This window comes from Pistacia vera, unplaced genomic scaffold (assembly GCF_008641045.1).
Source record: "Pistacia vera cultivar Batoury unplaced genomic scaffold, PisVer_v2 Contig152, whole genome shotgun sequence".
NCBI classification, from domain to species: Eukaryota; Viridiplantae; Streptophyta; class Magnoliopsida; order Sapindales; family Anacardiaceae; genus Pistacia; species Pistacia vera.
Genome location: NW_022195597.1, coordinates 1,032,059 through 1,049,639, shown reverse-complemented (window position 1 = coordinate 1,049,639; position 17,581 = coordinate 1,032,059). Strand labels below are relative to the sequence as shown.

General features: G+C 33.5%; 3 protein-coding genes across 7 annotated transcripts; 1 reads left to right on the top strand and 2 right to left on the bottom strand.

The window, feature by feature from the left end:
• Positions 1–201: 201 nt before the first annotated feature.
• Positions 202–3,247, bottom strand: LOC116124456 (probable calcium-binding protein CML48). The gene is made up of 5 exons (XM_031410189.1): positions 2,586–3,247; positions 2,039–2,085; positions 1,083–1,258; positions 946–964; positions 202–656 (listed from the first exon to the last, which is right to left on the bottom strand). The coding sequence occupies exons 1-5, from the start codon at positions 3,046–3,048 to the stop codon at positions 546–548; spliced, it is 816 nt and encodes a 271-aa protein (XP_031266049.1). The 5' UTR covers positions 3,049–3,247; the 3' UTR covers positions 202–545.
• Positions 3,248–4,976: 1,729 nt separating this feature from the next.
• Positions 4,977–9,245, top strand: LOC116124375 (DNA polymerase epsilon subunit 3). 3 transcript variants are annotated; one of them, XM_031410098.1, is made up of 3 exons: positions 4,977–5,374; positions 5,695–5,813; positions 8,227–8,349. In XM_031410098.1, the coding sequence occupies exons 1-3, from the start codon at positions 5,199–5,201 to the stop codon at positions 8,301–8,303; spliced, it is 372 nt and encodes a 123-aa protein (XP_031265958.1). In that variant the 5' UTR covers positions 4,977–5,198; the 3' UTR covers positions 8,304–8,349. The 3 variants fall into 3 exon arrangements, with proteins under 3 accessions (XP_031265958.1, XP_031265959.1, XP_031265957.1); XM_031410099.1 differs by lacking the exon at positions 8,227–8,349 and adding an exon at positions 7,507–7,613; XM_031410097.1 differs by lacking the exon at positions 8,227–8,349 and adding an exon at positions 8,817–9,245 and having other exon boundaries at positions 4,981–5,374.
• Positions 9,246–9,797: 552 nt separating this feature from the next.
• On the bottom strand, positions 9,798–16,409 carry LOC116124477 (heterogeneous nuclear ribonucleoprotein Q-like). 3 transcript variants are annotated; one of them, XM_031410217.1, is made up of 10 exons: positions 16,183–16,409; positions 14,685–14,720; positions 13,621–14,071; positions 13,420–13,536; positions 13,024–13,164; positions 12,045–12,218; positions 11,627–11,834; positions 11,361–11,536; positions 10,882–10,967; positions 9,798–10,115 (listed from the first exon to the last, which is right to left on the bottom strand). In XM_031410217.1, the coding sequence occupies exons 3-10, from the start codon at positions 14,035–14,037 to the stop codon at positions 9,962–9,964; spliced, it is 1,473 nt and encodes a 490-aa protein (XP_031266077.1). In that variant the 5' UTR covers positions 14,038–14,071; positions 14,685–14,720; positions 16,183–16,409; the 3' UTR covers positions 9,798–9,961. The 3 variants fall into 3 exon arrangements, with proteins under 3 accessions (XP_031266077.1, XP_031266076.1, XP_031266078.1); XM_031410216.1 differs by having other exon boundaries at positions 14,705–14,720; XM_031410218.1 differs by lacking the exons at positions 14,685–14,720; positions 16,183–16,409 and having other exon boundaries at positions 13,621–14,672.
• Positions 16,410–17,581: the final 1,172 nt, after the last annotated feature.

Here is a 17,581-nt window from a genome sequence, read left to right as displayed (position 1 = left end):
GTTTTTAAATTTCTTATGTGAAATGTGAATTTGATGATTGAAAAAAAGGGGTATGATAATTCCAATTTCCATGTTGCGTATCATTTCAAAGCTGAAAAAGTGGCACTCTAGAGGATTCTGGCATATGATCAATGAGTAATATTAGAATTTGGCTAAACATGTTTAATTCACAAATAACACTATACTTCCCAACTTTCTACCTCAATACCAATATTTCTTCCAACTTCAAAAACACATCACTTGAAACACTAGAAATATATTTTTGTTTCAAATTTACACACGGAAAACAGGATCAATTGATGGTTTGGTCTAAGCAGCACAAAATTTCTAATCGCTATTTGGTTTTTTCATCTATAGTTTCTCTCTAAAAGGAGCATGAATCAAAGAAATCACAGTCACGCTTGCTTTCCATAGAAGAGAAACCTAACTCAATCTTGCATTAAAATTTCATTCACACTTGCCACTCATCAATATACAAATTCTCCTTTAAATTATACAACTGAATGAAAGAACTCAAGGTTATAAAACATATACTACCAATTAAGTCAATCATATTGCACAATGAAGGGAATGACCATAGACATGAATGAGTCATAAGTAAGTGTTGCTGAACCAGTGTAACGTGAATCCTTCTCCTTGAATTTTTCAGTCAAACCCTGAAACCACAATAGCTTCACATGATCAAATAATGTATCAACATTAAAAGAGTTTGGTGTAATTCTATCTAATTTTAATATATGCTTAAACTAAACATTCTAAGAAGCACAAAGATTTAGAAACAGGGCTCTGACTTTGTACATGCACATATGTTTAAGATGAATAGAACATCACAGAAACTGTTCTGATAACCGAAGATTAGGGAAGACTGATTCATTGATTAAAATTAAATTGAGAAGGTAACTAACAAAAGAAAGAAAGAAATGCAGTAGCAATTTGAGGACTCACCTTCACAATCATCCCACATCTGCATATCCAGTAAAACAAAAGATTGTCATTAGAACATGCTAAAACTCTCAAAAACAAAGAAAAATAAGTAAATAAGTAAAAGCACAAGTACAAGTATAATAAAATAGGAGCCTTACTCAACAAAACTGTCAAAACTGAGTTCATTTTTCCTGCCATTTCCACTCTCATACTTGGACATCAAAAGTTGGAGGACTGAAGGTGGGACTGCATATCCAGTACTGTAGAGAGCATCCCTCAATTCCATCAAATCAATTTTCCCACTTCTATCTCTATCATATCTCTGAAATATGCCCTACAAGAACAAATTCCATGCTTGACATTAAGCACAGAAAATTGAACTTAATTTTTCATGAAATAGAAAATGGCATTGAAAAAAAGACGACAGTCAAAAGAAATTATATAGGCATTGAAGTACATCTCAATCTTTAGTTATCCTGTGCAAGGGGAAGGGTGTCCCAAGGCAAAAATGCATGCAATACATATTGACCAGAATGTCTCTGGAAACTTGATGAGCAAAGACCTCAGAAGTCAGAAGTATTTTCTAGAAGCACACTGATCAATACCTTCATCTAGAATATCAAATTTACAATGCAACTGTTCCTCTTAGTTTACTGTTTTCTTCCTTAGTAAGATTTGATACAAGTATGTAGACAAATTTGACAGCAAAATAGATAAATACATGCACCATCATGCCAAACAACTGCAATAGCCTAACATTGTAATAATGCTATAACAAAAGCATTTCCTTCCTAAATGTTACCAAAAATGTCAAATTTCATTTTGCAATAATTGGTCTAGTAGAATCGATACAATTAATTTATAAACAAAATATTAAGACATAAAGAATTTGCACAATTAGATATGTACCACCACTGAGTTCATGGGAAATCTCCCTACAAAAGAGAGCGAAATTGCTTTTTTTTTTTTTTTTTCATTTGTGGTCTCTGTCATGTGTTGGAAGATAAACGAAATAGAATGGTTTAAAGACCATAAATGTTCATTTTCCCAAAATTTCTCCCACGCCTTAAAAAAAAAACTATTTAAAAATATCAACAAGGTTAAAACCACTCACTCGCCATTCACCAAGGCAACTCCACAATGCAGCAAATTCCTTGGGCCCTGTCACAGGAATTTAGCTTAACATCAGCTCATGGAAAAATTTCAACAAAGTGAATCTGAAACAAACGACTATAAAGCCAAAGAAAAAAGCAGCAAAGCTTTTATTTGCTTTAACTGGTCAAAGTAATCAAAGGAGAAAGAGAATTTGTATAAAAGTCAAAACCCTTGACACATATAAAGAACCAATATGAAAATATCCCATAGAAGTAATCCCACTCAAAAACCATGTCATAATTGCATACAATTAATTAAAACTCAGTCCGAAAATAACATCAGCAGCAATACCCCAGTTCATTCAATAGACTGTCAACTAATTACCGAGTATGTAAAAATCCAGTTAAGCGTGCATTGGTTCCTCGATCGAAAAAAATAATTGTAGGTTATCATTTTTTGATAGAATTTTTTTTGAAGGGTTTTCTCCGTAAAGATGCCCTAAATTAAAATTGCATAATTCAAACCCAAGATAAAGCCGAAAAGTAAGAAAGATGAAAAGAACAAACCGATTCGCAAAGAAGAATCATGCGGATCCTTGAAAAGAAAGATGAGCAGCTTTATAGTTCTGAGAGAAAACCTCTGGTGCGCAGAAGATAGAGCTTGCTGCAACTCTTTATCGTCAATAAAACCACTCCGATCTCTATCAACCATCTCAAAACTCCTTATAACATCCGGGTTTGTCCCCGGAGGAAATGAATTATGCCCATAACTCGGCGCCGGTGGCTGTGGGTAGCCATAACCCTGTGCTTGGTGGTGGTACGGCGGCTGAGGCGGCGGTTGGCCATAGTAGCTTGGAGGTGGCGGCGGCGAAGTGGTGGTGTTGTAGGAATGGTTAGAGGGCTGGGCGTAGGAGCCCGGCAAAGTGTTGGTGTTGTAGGAATGGTTAGAGGGCTGGGCGTAGGAGTCCGGCAAAGAGGGTGCGGAGGGAGCATAGGGTTGGGAGGAGTAGGATCCACCGTAGGATTCCATTGAAGTGATAAATCTACCAAAGTCTTAAACTTTCACTTTCGAAAAACAGATGAATGATTCTTGAAGGGATTTATTTAAATATGGAAGGCGGTGAGCAGAGGACAAGAGACTTGTGAAGGTGGGGTTATGTGGAAGCTTCTCTTCTCTTTAATCCGCAAGAAAACTCAATGGAGGGATGTCTTACATATGAACTTCATTTTTGTTTTTGGGAAACCCCCACACGTTTTAGCAAATTATACTGACCCTCCTTTTAGGAAATACGATTACGGCTAAAAAAAGAAAAAGGGTAATTCAAATTTTACGAATATGTTACGGTAGTAGAAAATATATTTATAAAAATTTGACTATAAAATTTAGATACAGAAAAATTATAGTATATATGAGCTTAATACGACATATTATCAATAATACGTTTTAAAAAATATAATAATATCAATCCTAATTTTAGTATTTTTTATAAATCACTTGATTAAAATCAATATAGTATTTTAAATATATGGGTATGACAAAAAAATGTACAAGAATTTTATGAGTATGATACGATAAATGGTAAAATATACGTTTGTAAAAATTTGATAAAAATTTAGGTACGAGAAAAATACAAAAATAATTCACAAATAAATCGTTTGAAACATATAGTTTACGAATAATATGGTTTGGTTGATAAAATACAAAAATTGGCAAATAATGCGTGAATTATATGATTAGCGTTTTATTTGCGAATTTACTAAAGTTACCCTCACTAGTTTCAAAACTACAACTTTAAATATGTTAAATTTTATAATTGATATTTCCATTAAAGTTACTCTATTTTATTATAAAAAACTCGTCACTCAAGTCCCTACCCATCCCAAGGGTATCTTTAATGGGACACCAGTGTCCAAATTTTGATTCAACTATTTGGTGCAATACTATTTATCTACACCAATTTGGTGTGACGTTATTCATTTACCATAAAATATATTTTATTTTCTCTTTCTTTTTATTTATGTTAATTTGATTGTTATTTATAATAAATTCATAATTCAAAAAAATGATAAAAAATTAAAAACAAAACTTCATTAAATGCAAATATTAATCTTTAATAACTCAAAATAAATTAATACTAATCTAAAAACACTAAAATTAAAAGAATATACAACATAAACTAGAATAAAAATTTAATATTCTAGTATATTAGTTTCAGATCTTTTAATGTTTATTTGATTTAGTAAATACTTAATTTTATTAAATTAGTATAATTTTTAAAATTATTATTAATTAATAAAAATATTATTCTTAATATTTAATTAATATATATAAATAAAATATTTTTTTTATGTAATAGATTAGAGATATAATAATAATAATAATAATAAAAGTGTTACACCAACAATATTGTAAGGCAGATTTTATAAGCGTGAGTGTGAGAGGGAGGTGGTCAACTTAAGTTAAGCGCGTGATAAGTTAGTTTGATGAGGAAGCCACATTTTATGTTTGAAATTGAAAACCAAAAGAAGTTGGGTGGGTCGACTTGCCGTAATCAATTTGTTGATGTTATTTTGCTACGTTAGAGAACGTAAAACTTTGCTACTAGGATTCCTTGAAACTAATATATATTTATTTTTATAATTACACGCTTATCAATCAATGAACAATTATAATTAATTACTAATGCTTTCACCATATTATATATAAGTCATTTCGGTTGTATTATATTTCATTATTTATAACTACAAGATTATCAATTAAGTTACTAATAAAAGAGGAAATTTTCAAGTCTTTGACATTAACTTTTGATAAAAAAGAAATTTCAAAAAGGAAAAAAACTTTTAAATTTTGGTTTAGAATTCTAATCTAAAAAAGATTAGATAAATAAAAAATATACAACTTGAATTCTAAATTTAACATTTAAAAAAAAAACTAAAAAACAAAAATCTCGTGGCGGACGTTGCAAATAACAGAGGCCTCCACCGTAGCCCTGAGTTTGGGCCGATGTGGCCAGTCTAGACCAAACCAGATTTGGGTTGAAAGTATCCCAAGCCCAATTCCTTTCACCAGGACCCAACAGTGATGGCGGGAAACAAGATCTTATAACAATCGCGTTTTTGTTAAATGTCAAACCATAAAGCCACCAAAAATTGAACGAAAAATCAAAGGTTTCTTCAGAGATGGAAACGGAGAAAGTGGTATCAGAGATGGAAGAGCTGCCCAAGACTATCGTGCGCAGAGTGGTTAAGGATAAGCTCAACGAGTGTTCACCCGATACCGACATCACCGTCAACAAAGACTCCCTTCTCGCTTTCTCCGAAAGCGCCCGTATCTTTATCCACTACCTCTCCGCCACGTAAGCAGTAACCAACCATCTCATTGTTTCAACTCACCCATTTAGAGTTTTTATATTTACTTCTTAGGTGAATCTTGGATATTTTGAAATTTTATCGCAAAAGTTCAATTTTTTTCTTCGAAAGTTTGATGATTGGAAGGTTTGTCAAGTGGATATTGGTTAAATTAAGTTAACTGCTTGGGATTTGATGACTATATGGAAGCTCTTATGTGGTTTTTGCAGCATGACGTTGGTGTTTTTAGTACAAAGTTTTTGTTAAGAGAATTTGGGTATGAATTTTTGTTGTGAGCTAGTGTTTATGGGGTGAAAATTACTTGCAGGGCTAATGATATATGCAAGGAGTCAAAGAGGCAAACTATTAATGCTGATGATGTATTAAAAGCAATTGAAGAAATTGACTTTCCTGAGTTCGTTGGCCCTCTTAAAGCTTCCCTTGATGGTTAGTCAATATTTGAGTTTTAATTTTCATCCATGCCTTTCCATGCTAGTCATTTTGTATGTCTGAAAAGAGAAGGAAATATTAGGATTTCTGGCCTATTTCAGTCCATGTTTATTTTGTGGTCGGATTTACTCATATATGATTTACTCTAGTTTATCAGGTTTAATAAGAATGGTCAATGAGAAAATGTAGGAAATGAAACAATGTTCAATCAAAAGAATTGATTCTAGAGAATTCTCTGGAAGAAACTTGTGCTCAGACTTTTGTTGAAGTTATAAGTGTTAGACTATTTATTCTTCATTAGCGGCATTTATAGATAACAAAATTTGAAGAAAAGCCTTCATAGTATTTGAAGAAAGGTTCTCCTATTGGCAATCATATTGATTCTTACATGTTGATGTCTATACTTTATTCTTCTCAATATGTAAATGTTTGAATTAAAAAGAATGTTATACACATAACAATTACTTGACATGTACATAGAACTATAGCTCTCACAATTCCCCCTTATTAACCCTTGTCTTAGGCAGGAAATTATCAACTGGTAATACAATACACATGACAAATTGATGCTTATCTTTACTATACCTTCTCAATATGGTTTGCGAAGGTTTCCTTTTCTTCAGTTGGAAAGCATCCTGAGTTGGAAAAGAGGAAATGTTTAGTTAAGAATAAACTTCAATTACCTTTTTCCTATTTACTACTTTAGGTGGTCTTTTCTTCAAACACTTGTTCTACATCTTTATCTTTTGATTTTCTTCTATTCTTTGTCCTGCATTCTTGTTATAGATTAAGATTAGCAGATATATTATGATTTAGAAAGGTATCAAGTGCCTTCTCCAGTGGCTATTATGCAAATTATCTAAGAGAATCAAGCTCAAGTGTTATCATCAGAAGGAAGAGATTCACAAGCGCTTTCATTTGGAAAATGGTTAACCTTTTTCCTTGATGCAGCGCTCTTAGCCGCCAGATTTTTTACATCATCTTGTTATTCATAGTTTTCTCTATGGATCACCCATTTCCTAGCAATCTCATTACCTTTAATGGCTATAGGATTATTTCTCCTCTTCCTTTTGGAAAGATCAATCCTTTAACGAAGCCAAAGTGTTATATCTTTTCAAAGGAGGGGTAAGATTGAATTACTCCATCTTGTATCCTATTTTCCTAGAGTTTAGATTCATACAAATATCTGTACTTATCCATGTTGATCAGAAGTAACACTGCTACCAAAACCTTACAGTATTGGGATTCACTTGCATTGGGGCCGTGTTTGTATTTATGGGGAAATAATGAATAATAAGATGAAGAAGAAAATCAAGCACCTTAAGTGAACAGTGGAGAAAATAAGTTCACTATCTTCTAAATCAGAACCCGTATGAAATACACTATCTGAAGAATGATTTTCACAACCTCATTAGAAGAAGCCATATGTACCTTCTCCTAGGCAAATAGATTTTTCAGTATGTAACTACATAGGGAAAGAATTGAAGTAAATTGAGAGATCAAGAAGAAGAAAATGTGTTTGAAGAAAAGATTTTATTAATCAATAAAGAGGAACATGCATTTGAAGGTTATTTTGAACAAGACTTTTTATTTTCTGGCTATTAGGATTATGATCTTTTGAGATAACAAATCAGATTACTGCATATATGCCTTATAAATGAATAGTCTTCTCCATATATTTATGAAACAGATATTGTAGGCAACAAAGATATTTGTGAATATTGGTGTAAAATTTGCTACAAAAGGGAAATATAATCAGCACCAGTTGTACAAAGAAGGCATTGCAAAAGAAGAATAAGGGGGGACAGGTTATGTTGGAGTTAAAATTTTGTGTATATGACAAGTAGTTGGTATCTGTATGTAGTTCTTTTTCTAATGAAATGATGAGTAGTAAGCGGAATAAATTGTCCATGTCAACAAGTCACTAAAACGTATAACATGTAAAAGTCAATATGTTAGCTATAAGAGGGCTTCCATCCAAATTGGTATCTATAAATATTCCTAAGCTGGGAAAATAAAGCATATGACCGTTTCCAAATTTTTAGCAAATTTAAGTATTGGTTTCTTCCACAGATTTCTGTAAAAGTAATTTTTTTTGGCTGAATTTTCTTAAGCTTTCCTTCATTTTCTCTCTAGGCCATACTTCTTAAATCTAATAAAATAACGAAGATCTGTAAAGATCTTTCATATAGAATATTTGGCCATTAGAGTGCTTTTGAGTTTATCTTAGAGCCCTACAAATTTTTAATCTCTCAAAAGATATCATTGAAGAAAGTAATTGACCCTCGATTTTACTCGGCCATGGCCCATACTTATTATGTGTTTTAAGCACTTATGGTGTGAAAATCAATTATTATAATTTATTTTACGAAATTGAAGAAGTAACTGACCTTTTTTCTGTCTTTTATAGTAATTGAATATTGTAGGCTACCTGTTATCCTTCTTGTTTACGTGCTTGCACCACTTGCCACAATGGTTTCGAATTAGATACGATAAGATATCTACTATTTGATCACATTATTTCGGGAAATCAAGTAGTTTCCAAAGTATACCTTAGGTCTCTGATCTATGCCATAATCATTAATGGAGTTGTCAATAAGAAGTTTATATTGAAAACAATTCTGTTTGCGCTAGCCTTTGGTCATTTTTAAAAGGACAGGAACTTGCTTTCTATGTTTGCTTAGCAAGTCATGATTATCCTTTTAATGTTCTTCTTTTGCCATGAACTTAGCTTAGAAACTACAGTTTTGTGTTGGTGTTGGTTCTCTGCAAACAGCTAATTTATTGCAATGCTTTCTGTTTCATGTTTGTGGCTAGCACCTGTTGGCAGCTATAGTGGTCTTGAAGGCCTGCCAATATACTGTTTATGGAACTTGGAAATCACATGTTCAAAAGTGCAATTATAAATATAAATAGATTCAACCAATTTATTGGTAACAGTTTCCAGAATTTCTTCACCCCCACTTTGTGAAGTTCTTACGAGATCTAGTTTACTTTCAGAATTTAGGCAGAAAAATGCTGGGAAGAGAGCAGTAGCATCAAAGTCAAAAGAAGAGAAAAAGAAACAGAAAGTCGAAGATGAGCCATCAAAGATAAGTAAAAAAACCAAACAAGATAAAGACAGTGAAGAAAATGAAGAGTAGGATGATGGTGGGGGAAAGAATGTGCATGAACGGTTCTCTGTTATCCTTGCCGAAGAGATGAAACCTACGGCATATTCATCTCTGTAACTTTTAGTAGGTTGATAGTTTTAATGAAAATTATCAATTGTTTCGTTTGCTTAAAAGCATTGTTTTAAAACCCGGACCGGAGGGTAAACCGTTTTACTGTCTGGGTCACGGTTCAATCGGTCCAACCGGTTGGACCGGTCGGTTGGATCGATGATGTCAGCAATATTTTATTTTTAAAAAATTACATATTAACCTCTTAAATTTCAATATATTACAAAAATTCCCCAAAAAAAGTGGAATTGGTCCCTACAATTTTTATTTATTCCAAAAATGTCCCAATAAAATTACCAATTAATCTCTAAACTTTTGATATATCTTCAAAATACCCCTATAAAATTACAAAGTAACCCTCATAATTTTAAAATATTTCAAAAACCCCCCTGAGACCTAAACCGGACCGGAGAAACTACCGGTTCACGGTCCAACCGGTTCGATCGGCCGGTCCGGTCCGGTTTTTAAAACAGAGCTTAAAAGATATCGAATGATTATGACTGTCTCGAAGTGCGCTTATCAAATCTTAAGCATTTTGTAAACTCAGGAATATTTCTTTCAACAATTTATTTTACACCGTCCCTTCAAAAAGAGATGACAATCGAATAAGGTTGAAAAGAGGGCAGGAATTTAGTACTGATACTGCATAACATTTTCTATCACATGCATATACTGGAAAATATGCCATATACATGTGTGCACCACCAATAAAATGATCAGATGCTAGATGACCACAGCATCAAAGGACACAGAAAAATGGAACTAAATGACTAATACCATATATTATAATCACATTGTATGCAGGATTCTACAACTATTAACTTAGTTAAATAATAACATGCTGCTATAATCAAATACCAAACAATTATAGGCTTTAGTAGTAACACATTCCCATCTATAAATTTAAGCATTTAACAGATGTCACTAATACGGGCGATATCTTTGCCCACGACCTCCATCATTGCTGTGCCTCCCCCTGCTTGAACTACCACCACTCTTGTTCCCACCCCCGCCATTACTCCTGCCACTATTCCTATGATGTGCAGGCAAACTGTGTGGCTGAGTTCCTGGCTGTTGCCTACAAGGACGACAAGATAAACAGCATTCAGTCAAAAAGGCACATGGAACCATGGTATCAGTGTTTCATATCAAACTATATTTCTTTTCCTCAGAAAAATATTACTATTAAATACGCATATGATAGACCTATTTATTTCACAATGGAAAATTCAAACATTCTACAATAATTATTCAAACTGATTTGGTTAAGTTGGAGCATCGGATTACTACATTGAGCAGTCCAAGGTCATTCATCATAAATTCAAATATCAGCCATGCATCTAAATTCAACAGACCATATTCCATACGCTAGCACACCGACCATGTCTCACATTCTGAGCTCACTTACAAAAGTTGTGTTTTTGATAGGGGAACTAAATTAACCAACCTAATAAAAATATCTTACTTTACTGAACAATGCCACCAAGATCAAACCAGATTAGTACTTTCAACAATACAAACCAGTGATCTAATCAACCAGAACTAGCAGACCTGGTTCGCGACCTGTGAGAGTGTTCTAAGGCCCAACAATACCAGGAAAAAGAAAAAAGGATGCTTCATTGAAATAGCAGCTGATTGCATCCACCTGCCAAGCCAATCACTGGGCAGTGGACACTACAGCTTAATGAGAGGTAGATAAAAGGGTGTTCATAAGACTTCTCTTCCTCTGATCCTAAGACGAAAACATATACAAAAGTCTCCCACTTTGTTATAGGGCGAAGGTACTAGATATAAATCTAAAGACTGCATGAAGTTGCAAGACAAAGGTATATGTTTGTGCTTACAGGACATATCCAATCCGCCCATCAGGTAGAAGCATTGGCATCATTGCCATGCCAGCAGGAGTTGGTCCCCTTCCATAGATCATAGGCTGCAAGAAATATGCTTTCCAATATTAACAAAGCTACAAATGAACATAAGAATAAAAAAGAAAAAGAGAGCAATCCGTTATCCAAGCACTGTCTTACGAGTATTCACAACTTCGAAGGTTTTATATAAAAAATAAAACCCATTTCAGCATAAGAAAATCATCTCAACAGACAACAAGCAAGAGTCTTACAGTTCTTGAAACACTTTCCAATGAGAAAATGGGCAATTATACATGCATATTCCACAACTCCATGGCAAAACATAAAGAAACCAGCAAGATTATCAATCAATCTTCATGCAAAGGCTGAACTCAGATTACACAAAGTATATCATCTAAACAAAGTATTGACAAAAATTGTTAAAGCACAAAATATATCCATAGATATCTTCTCACCTGTGCAAGAGGTGCAGCACCAAACCCTGCACCCATAGCACCATAGCCTCCCCCAGCCAAACCATAACCAATATGAGGTGGATAACTTTGAAGTAAACTTGGCTTCTGAGAAACCGATCCTCCAGTAGACTTCTGATCTGCTTGTGGCTTTGCAAGAGAACATTCCAAAACTTGGCCTGTCAATCAGAACAAATCAGCAAATATAACTGACTAATTCCTTTGCTATCAGAAAATAACTTATACTAATTCATTTTCAGAACAATCACCATCAAGTTCATATTTTTCAGTGTTCTTCAGTGCCTTCATGGCACTAGACCTCTCCGCAAAATGTACAAAACCAATTCTATTCTTTTCCTGCCCAGACTTTGCTGGTGGGAGAACCACTTTAGTAATTTTCCCATGATGCTCAAAAAGCTTTTTTAACTGATCCTGAGTTACATTCTTTGGTAAATTCTTCACATAGACTGCCTTCACCTGTATAAGAGAAGTTGAATGACCACACCCATACTTCAGAAAGCAAAGGACAGCAGAACAAAATCTAAAAATGTAATTTCAAAGAAATGGGAAAGAAAGCATGAATGCATGCAAACAAAGTTTAGGGAAAATTAACAGTTCGTATAACAGAATGGAATGGTAGTAGTCTGACAAAAATGTGATCCCCAGTGGAAAATGATTAAACAATACCTGAGAGGCACCAGAAGAATCAGCATTCCTTGGGTCAGCCCAGCTCACAGTCGGAGCATTACTGCCTAATTTGAACTTTGGGTTCATCATTTTTTGCCTCGAGTATTCAGCACATGTATGGTTGTGGTACTCAATAAAAGCAAAACCTCTGTTGTTACTTGAGTTTTTCATATCCTGTAACCAAACCAAAAATAAATAAATAAATAAATAATTAGTTCACAAGAATTAAATCCTGGAAGAAAAAAAAAGTTTATTATTTTAAGAGATTTAAAAATAAAAAATAATCTCCAAATATTAGGAGATTTTTTTAAATTGTTTTCGTACAGAATTCTAAAAGTTACTTCAATTACAGAAAACGAAAAAAAAGTTGTTTTCTTAATATTCTATAAAATAGTATTAAAAAACAAAAAATATTTATTTCCTTTTCTATAACACTTAATGTTTGACTATCTTTCTCAAGACATTTTATTAGAGATTAAAACCCATTTCACTGCTTTCTCATATCTCCATAAGGGTTATTGATCTTCAATCTCCTAGACTCTTTTTTCATCTCTATCAACTTTCAAAGAATGTTCTCAATATTCATTCACTTTTTTAGTATTATATTATTAGATTAATTATCAATCCCAAAATTAATTGGTAAAAGATATATTAGAACTTTTTAACCATATACAGAGTATTAGTTCATATTACAGTATAATATAATAATTGAAAACGTGAAATGATTGTGGCTGTTGAGACTTTATATTTATAGCACACGAATCTGCTTATTGCTAACTTATTTGTCAATCCACTATAACATCACTAACAATCTACTAAATATAAAATGACAAATTCTAACCACCTCAAATGAAATGCGTAAATCTGATAAGAAGTGCATGTTGTTATGTGATCTAAAAATTTGTTCATTTGAAAACTGTTCATAAATCAAATTAAACGGGCTTGAAACAACCAATTGAGAAATGGAAATCACTCTAACCTTCACCAGTTCCACACCAGTAACTCCTGGCCCAATCTCCGACACAACCTTCCTTAGATCTTCCAATCCCCAGTTTCTAGGAATATTACCAATGAATAGTCGGTGCTTTGCTTGAGATGTAGAACATCTTATTTTTTTACCCTGAGGGAGAGAGAGATTATAGGAAGGCACTCAGTTAAAACAACAAACTACAGATAAGTATTCAAAATAATGGCCAAAGAAAGAAGAGAAAGAAAGCAAGAGGCCATGAAAATAAAAAAATGTCAAAATATCACATGCCAACAATTCCTTGGTTATATTTTGAAGATAATAATATACAACCTGCCCTTATATCATCACATAAATATATTGTGGAGACTAGGCAACACAGATATGATGCACACAAGGTTATATCACCTTAAATTCAGCATTATTCAGCTCATCAATAGCTTTGGTGGCCAGTTCTACATTTCTAAAGGTGACAAATGCAAAGCCTTTGTTCTCACTCGAATCTTTGCTTTTCATTATTCGAACCTGTAGTAAAAAACATAACAAAATTAGACTTTGTGTTAACAAAAGCACAAAACAAGGTACTATACTTATAAAACCAGAGCTTACCTCAGTAACTTCTCCTATGGTCTCACAAAAACTCCTCAAATCATCCTCAGAAGCATCATGAGGAATGCCACCAATGTATACTTCAGAACCATGAGGAGGAAGAGCAAGAAGCTGAGCATGTTTTTTCTTCTCATCCTCATCTTCAACTTTCATATCATTACCGTTAGTGCTTTTCAGTGCATCAACTTCATTGGCATTATCATTATCCTCCTCCTCCTCTTCCACTACTTCTTCCACCTCCTCTTCTATTTCTTCCTCTTCTTCTTCTTCTTCTACCTCTTCATACTCATACTCTTCCTCCATGTTCTCCTCAGGATCATTGTCTTCATCAAGATCAACCTTCTCACCAGAGACAACTTGCTTTTCAGATTCCACTGGCTCAGCAGCAGCTGATGTATTTTCCTTTTCCCGTGGCATCTTAGGTATCTAATTGTACAAGCTTGCAAGGTAACTGTGAAGAAGGTAAAGAGGCCAGAAGAATTCATGGGAAGAAGTATGCACAAATTGAAAGGAGGTAACAATATGAATGGCCAAAAGGAGTTGCAGAGCATGAATTTCAATTGATATAGTGTCATGAGATAAGAATCAAGGGAGTTGCAATGTAAGATTTTTAACTAAAGGTATAGTGATAACATTAGTAGCAGTAATAAAGAGACAGGCAAAAGAGATTTCTGAATGATAATTATGAGGCTTATGAAGGTGGTGCAAAATATCAAGAAATCAATTTGTTGAAAACAGAACAGACTGCTGCCAAGAAAAAGCCAAAAGAAAAAAACAAAAGATATTGGCAAGTTAAGCTTTAATTAGGTTCATTTAATGGGGGTTTATTTAACCCCATAACAAAGTGCGAATAGTAAAGAAGTGGCATGTAAGAGATAAGGAAGTAATATTCAAATACTAAATATAGTATGGAGACAATTATTATGCTTCAAGGTAATGCAAGGAGATACAACAAATATGTGTCCATGATTTTATTAGGGTCATTCAGAAATAAGAAGGATTAAGACTGCTGCAACAAACAGTTGAATCAAAAGACAACATTGTCCAGCCTCACAAAAATATACCAGTTCCAGACTAAACATACCAATCTGCGCACCTTCCTGTCATAGATTAACACGTAATAACTTTTATCAGAAACTTGGGATGCACATAACACGCTTTGGACAACCAGTAAAAAAAAAAAAATCAAAATTCAAAAGATCCCACTTACTAGTTTTATGAAGATAAAAGATTAACAAAAATATGGACTTTTCAAGCAGAGAATAAGAGACTCAACCAACAATGTGTGTGTGTGTGTGTGTGTGTAGCTAGAATAGAATAGATAAAGTACTCTATTAACAATTAAAAGAACAACAAATAATTAAACTAAGAATTCATATTATAGATAGGTGTCATGGCAGTTCAACTTATTAGCGTAACAACAGTTACATGTTTCCAAATTGCACAACAGAGGCATGTTCTAAAGCTCAATTTATTAGCATGGCAAAATTGAACCCTATGCCATTTGAATTACTAAGAAACCTTGCAGAAGTAGAATGAAATTACTTTACTGGTATATCAATCACCCCATCCTTTTATGACAATTTTCTTAAGACTTCTATTTGAGGCAAAAACATATTATCTGTTTATTAAAACGAATTAGCACATATAAAATACTAACACAAATATAAAGGTATACAGTCGAATATCTACATATAATTAAACTAAAATCACCAATCAATGAATGTGGGAGCTATCCAAATCATAAACATGAAAGTTGGATGGCTACAATTAGACATGATCATTGAGTAGGCCTACTGCCAAACTGAACTCATTTTACACATAGGCCTTTGCAAGACCTGACAAAGTTCAAGCTCAAATCCAATTTGAAACCCAAGATCATTTCTAGTCCAAGAAAGAGAAGGATGAAACCTATACAGGTTGATGACAATTGCTACTACGTATAGAAAGAGAGAAAGGAAGGTAAACTTTCACTTTTCTTGTTAGTCTACCAACCTGATAAATTAACCTAGATAGTAATAGCAGACCCCCCATAAATTCACATGGACAGTAGTAGCAGAACCCTTCCTCACATTAGACAATTTAAAATCCTATCCTTAACATTTTAAGTCTACCACCACAGCTTCGTCAAAAACATCAAATTTTTATTTTGCAGGGAATCAACACTACAAAAACAGTCCCAAAATACTATCTTTCCTATAACCCGCTTTGACATTTTACCACCTGAAAAGAATCAACCACATGCAGGATTGTTTCATCTCAAAATTCATTCCTAAAAATCTAACCTTGAGGAACTGAAAGTTAATTTATTTCCGGCTGAAGCATGCCCAGAGGAAAACAATAAACGAAAACAAAAGTCTCATAATTCAGAACCCCAATTGTGTCCATTGAGCAGCAACCAGCTCATATTCGACAAAACAACCTCTCCTAGACCTAAACTTCAATTAAAAAAAAAAATAATAATTCAAACAAAATAACCCATTTCGTGAAGAAACGCAAGCTGCACACAATCAGAAACATACAAGAAGCAAACAAAATTAAAAAGATGGAGAGAGAAAGTACCGGAGGAAGTAAAAGCTGATAATTGCAATGAAATTTGAAGAGGGAAACAATTGGTGGTGGGGGTTGAAATGATGAAGTAAAAATGGAGGGTTTCCAATTGAGAAATTTGGATGGAATTACAGAGAGGGAAAGAACCCTAGAGAGAGTGAGAGCGATTTTAGATAGACAAACTTAAATTATAGTAATGATTAAAAGGAGTTTAGTGTATTGAGATTGGATTGGATACTTGATATGATTGATCTTCGCATATTTAATACTCTTTTGTAAATCTATATATTTAACGCAGTAAAGGGCCTTTTCTCACCCAAGGTTTGGGCTAATGACCCTTTCCCACCCGAAAAATTTTAAAGTGACACTTTCCGACCCACCGTTATGTTCCGTTAGTAAATTCTGTTAAATACAGTATATATTTGTCGTAAAGACGAAAATACCATCCCTATTTGATTTAATTTTTTTTTTATTATTACATGTAGAGTCAATTATTTTTATACCAACTTTTTAATTATAAAATTACTGATATACACCCAACTATTAAATTTCTTAATAAACATAAAAAAACCAACTCTAATTCACAAAAAAACTTCAATTGAAGCAAAATTCAATGTTGGCCAAACTGTTGTAATTCACACTTTCCATTTAGATACGTAGTTATAAGACTAATTGATTTTTGTCTGCAAATCACTTATTATTCAAATGAAAAGATTTAGAAGATTTTTAACATTAAGAGGCTGAAAGCTATTTTGTTGATCCACATTGGAGAATTGAGATGGCTAGAAGCTGCCAGTTACTTTAGATGCATTAATAAGCGCAACCAGAAAGATTGATCCACAAGTTAGAACTGCAACTAGCATTCTATGTTAAATTTTAACACAAATCAAGCAAAATTATAAATATGCAATCAAGTTGTACACTTTGCAGTAAAGCATAATTCATGCAATCAAGCTATCAAGTTGTACACCGCCATTATCATCACCTTAAAAAAAAAAAAAAAAAAAAACCAGGTTAGTTTCTCTTCTCAACCTCTCTTTTGCTCTTCCTCTCGACCCTGACCCACCGAATCTCCCCTCTCAGCTTTTCCCAATCCTCACAAAACACCCTAAAGACTAGCAAAAAAGCCCCTTAATGAAGAAGCTCATTCCTTTTATTATTTTCGCTTCTCATGTTTCTTCCCTCTATAAATTGAACTTGAATCCCTAGATTGCGCTTGATTTTTTTTACTAAATTTCGCAAAAACCTGGGTTCAAACATAACGTATAATCGTATTCTTCTTTGGTGAATTTTTTAATTGGGAGTCTTTTATGTTTTTGTTGACGAGTTCGACTAGATTCCGGCGAAACCTTGGGCGAAAGTTAGAATCTTTTCTCTTTCACTTTCTTGGTTCTACTCAACCCCATTTCCT

What these genes read in the sequence shown, in the direction of transcription:
- LOC116124456 (XM_031410189.1), bottom strand. Translation starts at nt 3,048, where the DNA reads ATGGAATCCTACGGTGGATCCTACTCCTCCCAACCCTATGCTCCCTCC. An exon ending in TGATTCTTCTTTGCGAATCG is followed by an intron (nt 2,086 to 2,585) that starts GTTTGTTCTTTT and finishes TTCCTGTGACAG; the next exon opens with GGCCCAAGGAATTTGCTGCA. An exon ending in GTTGCCTTGGTGAATGGCGA is followed by an intron (nt 1,259 to 2,038) that starts GTGAGTGGTTTT and finishes TTGTTCTTGTAG; the next exon opens with GGCATATTTCAGAGATATGA.
- LOC116124375 (XM_031410097.1), top strand. Translation starts at nt 5,199, where the DNA reads ATGGAAACGGAGAAAGTGGTATCAGAGATGGAAGAGCTGCCCAAGACT. An exon ending in ATCCACTACCTCTCCGCCAC is followed by an intron (nt 5,375 to 5,694) that starts GTAAGCAGTAAC and finishes AATTACTTGCAG; the next exon opens with GGCTAATGATATATGCAAGG. An exon ending in TCTTAAAGCTTCCCTTGATG is followed by an intron (nt 5,814 to 8,816) that starts GTTAGTCAATAT and finishes GTTTACTTTCAG; the next exon opens with AATTTAGGCAGAAAAATGCT.
- LOC116124477 (XM_031410217.1), bottom strand. Translation starts at nt 14,037, where the DNA reads ATGCCACGGGAAAAGGAAAATACATCAGCTGCTGCTGAGCCAGTGGAA. An exon ending in TGAATAATGCTGAATTTAAG is followed by an intron (nt 13,165 to 13,419) that starts GTGATATAACCT and finishes TCTCTCCCTCAG; the next exon opens with GGTAAAAAAATAAGATGTTC. An exon ending in CTGGTGTGGAACTGGTGAAG is followed by an intron (nt 12,219 to 13,023) that starts GTTAGAGTGATT and finishes GTTTGGTTACAG; the next exon opens with GATATGAAAAACTCAAGTAA.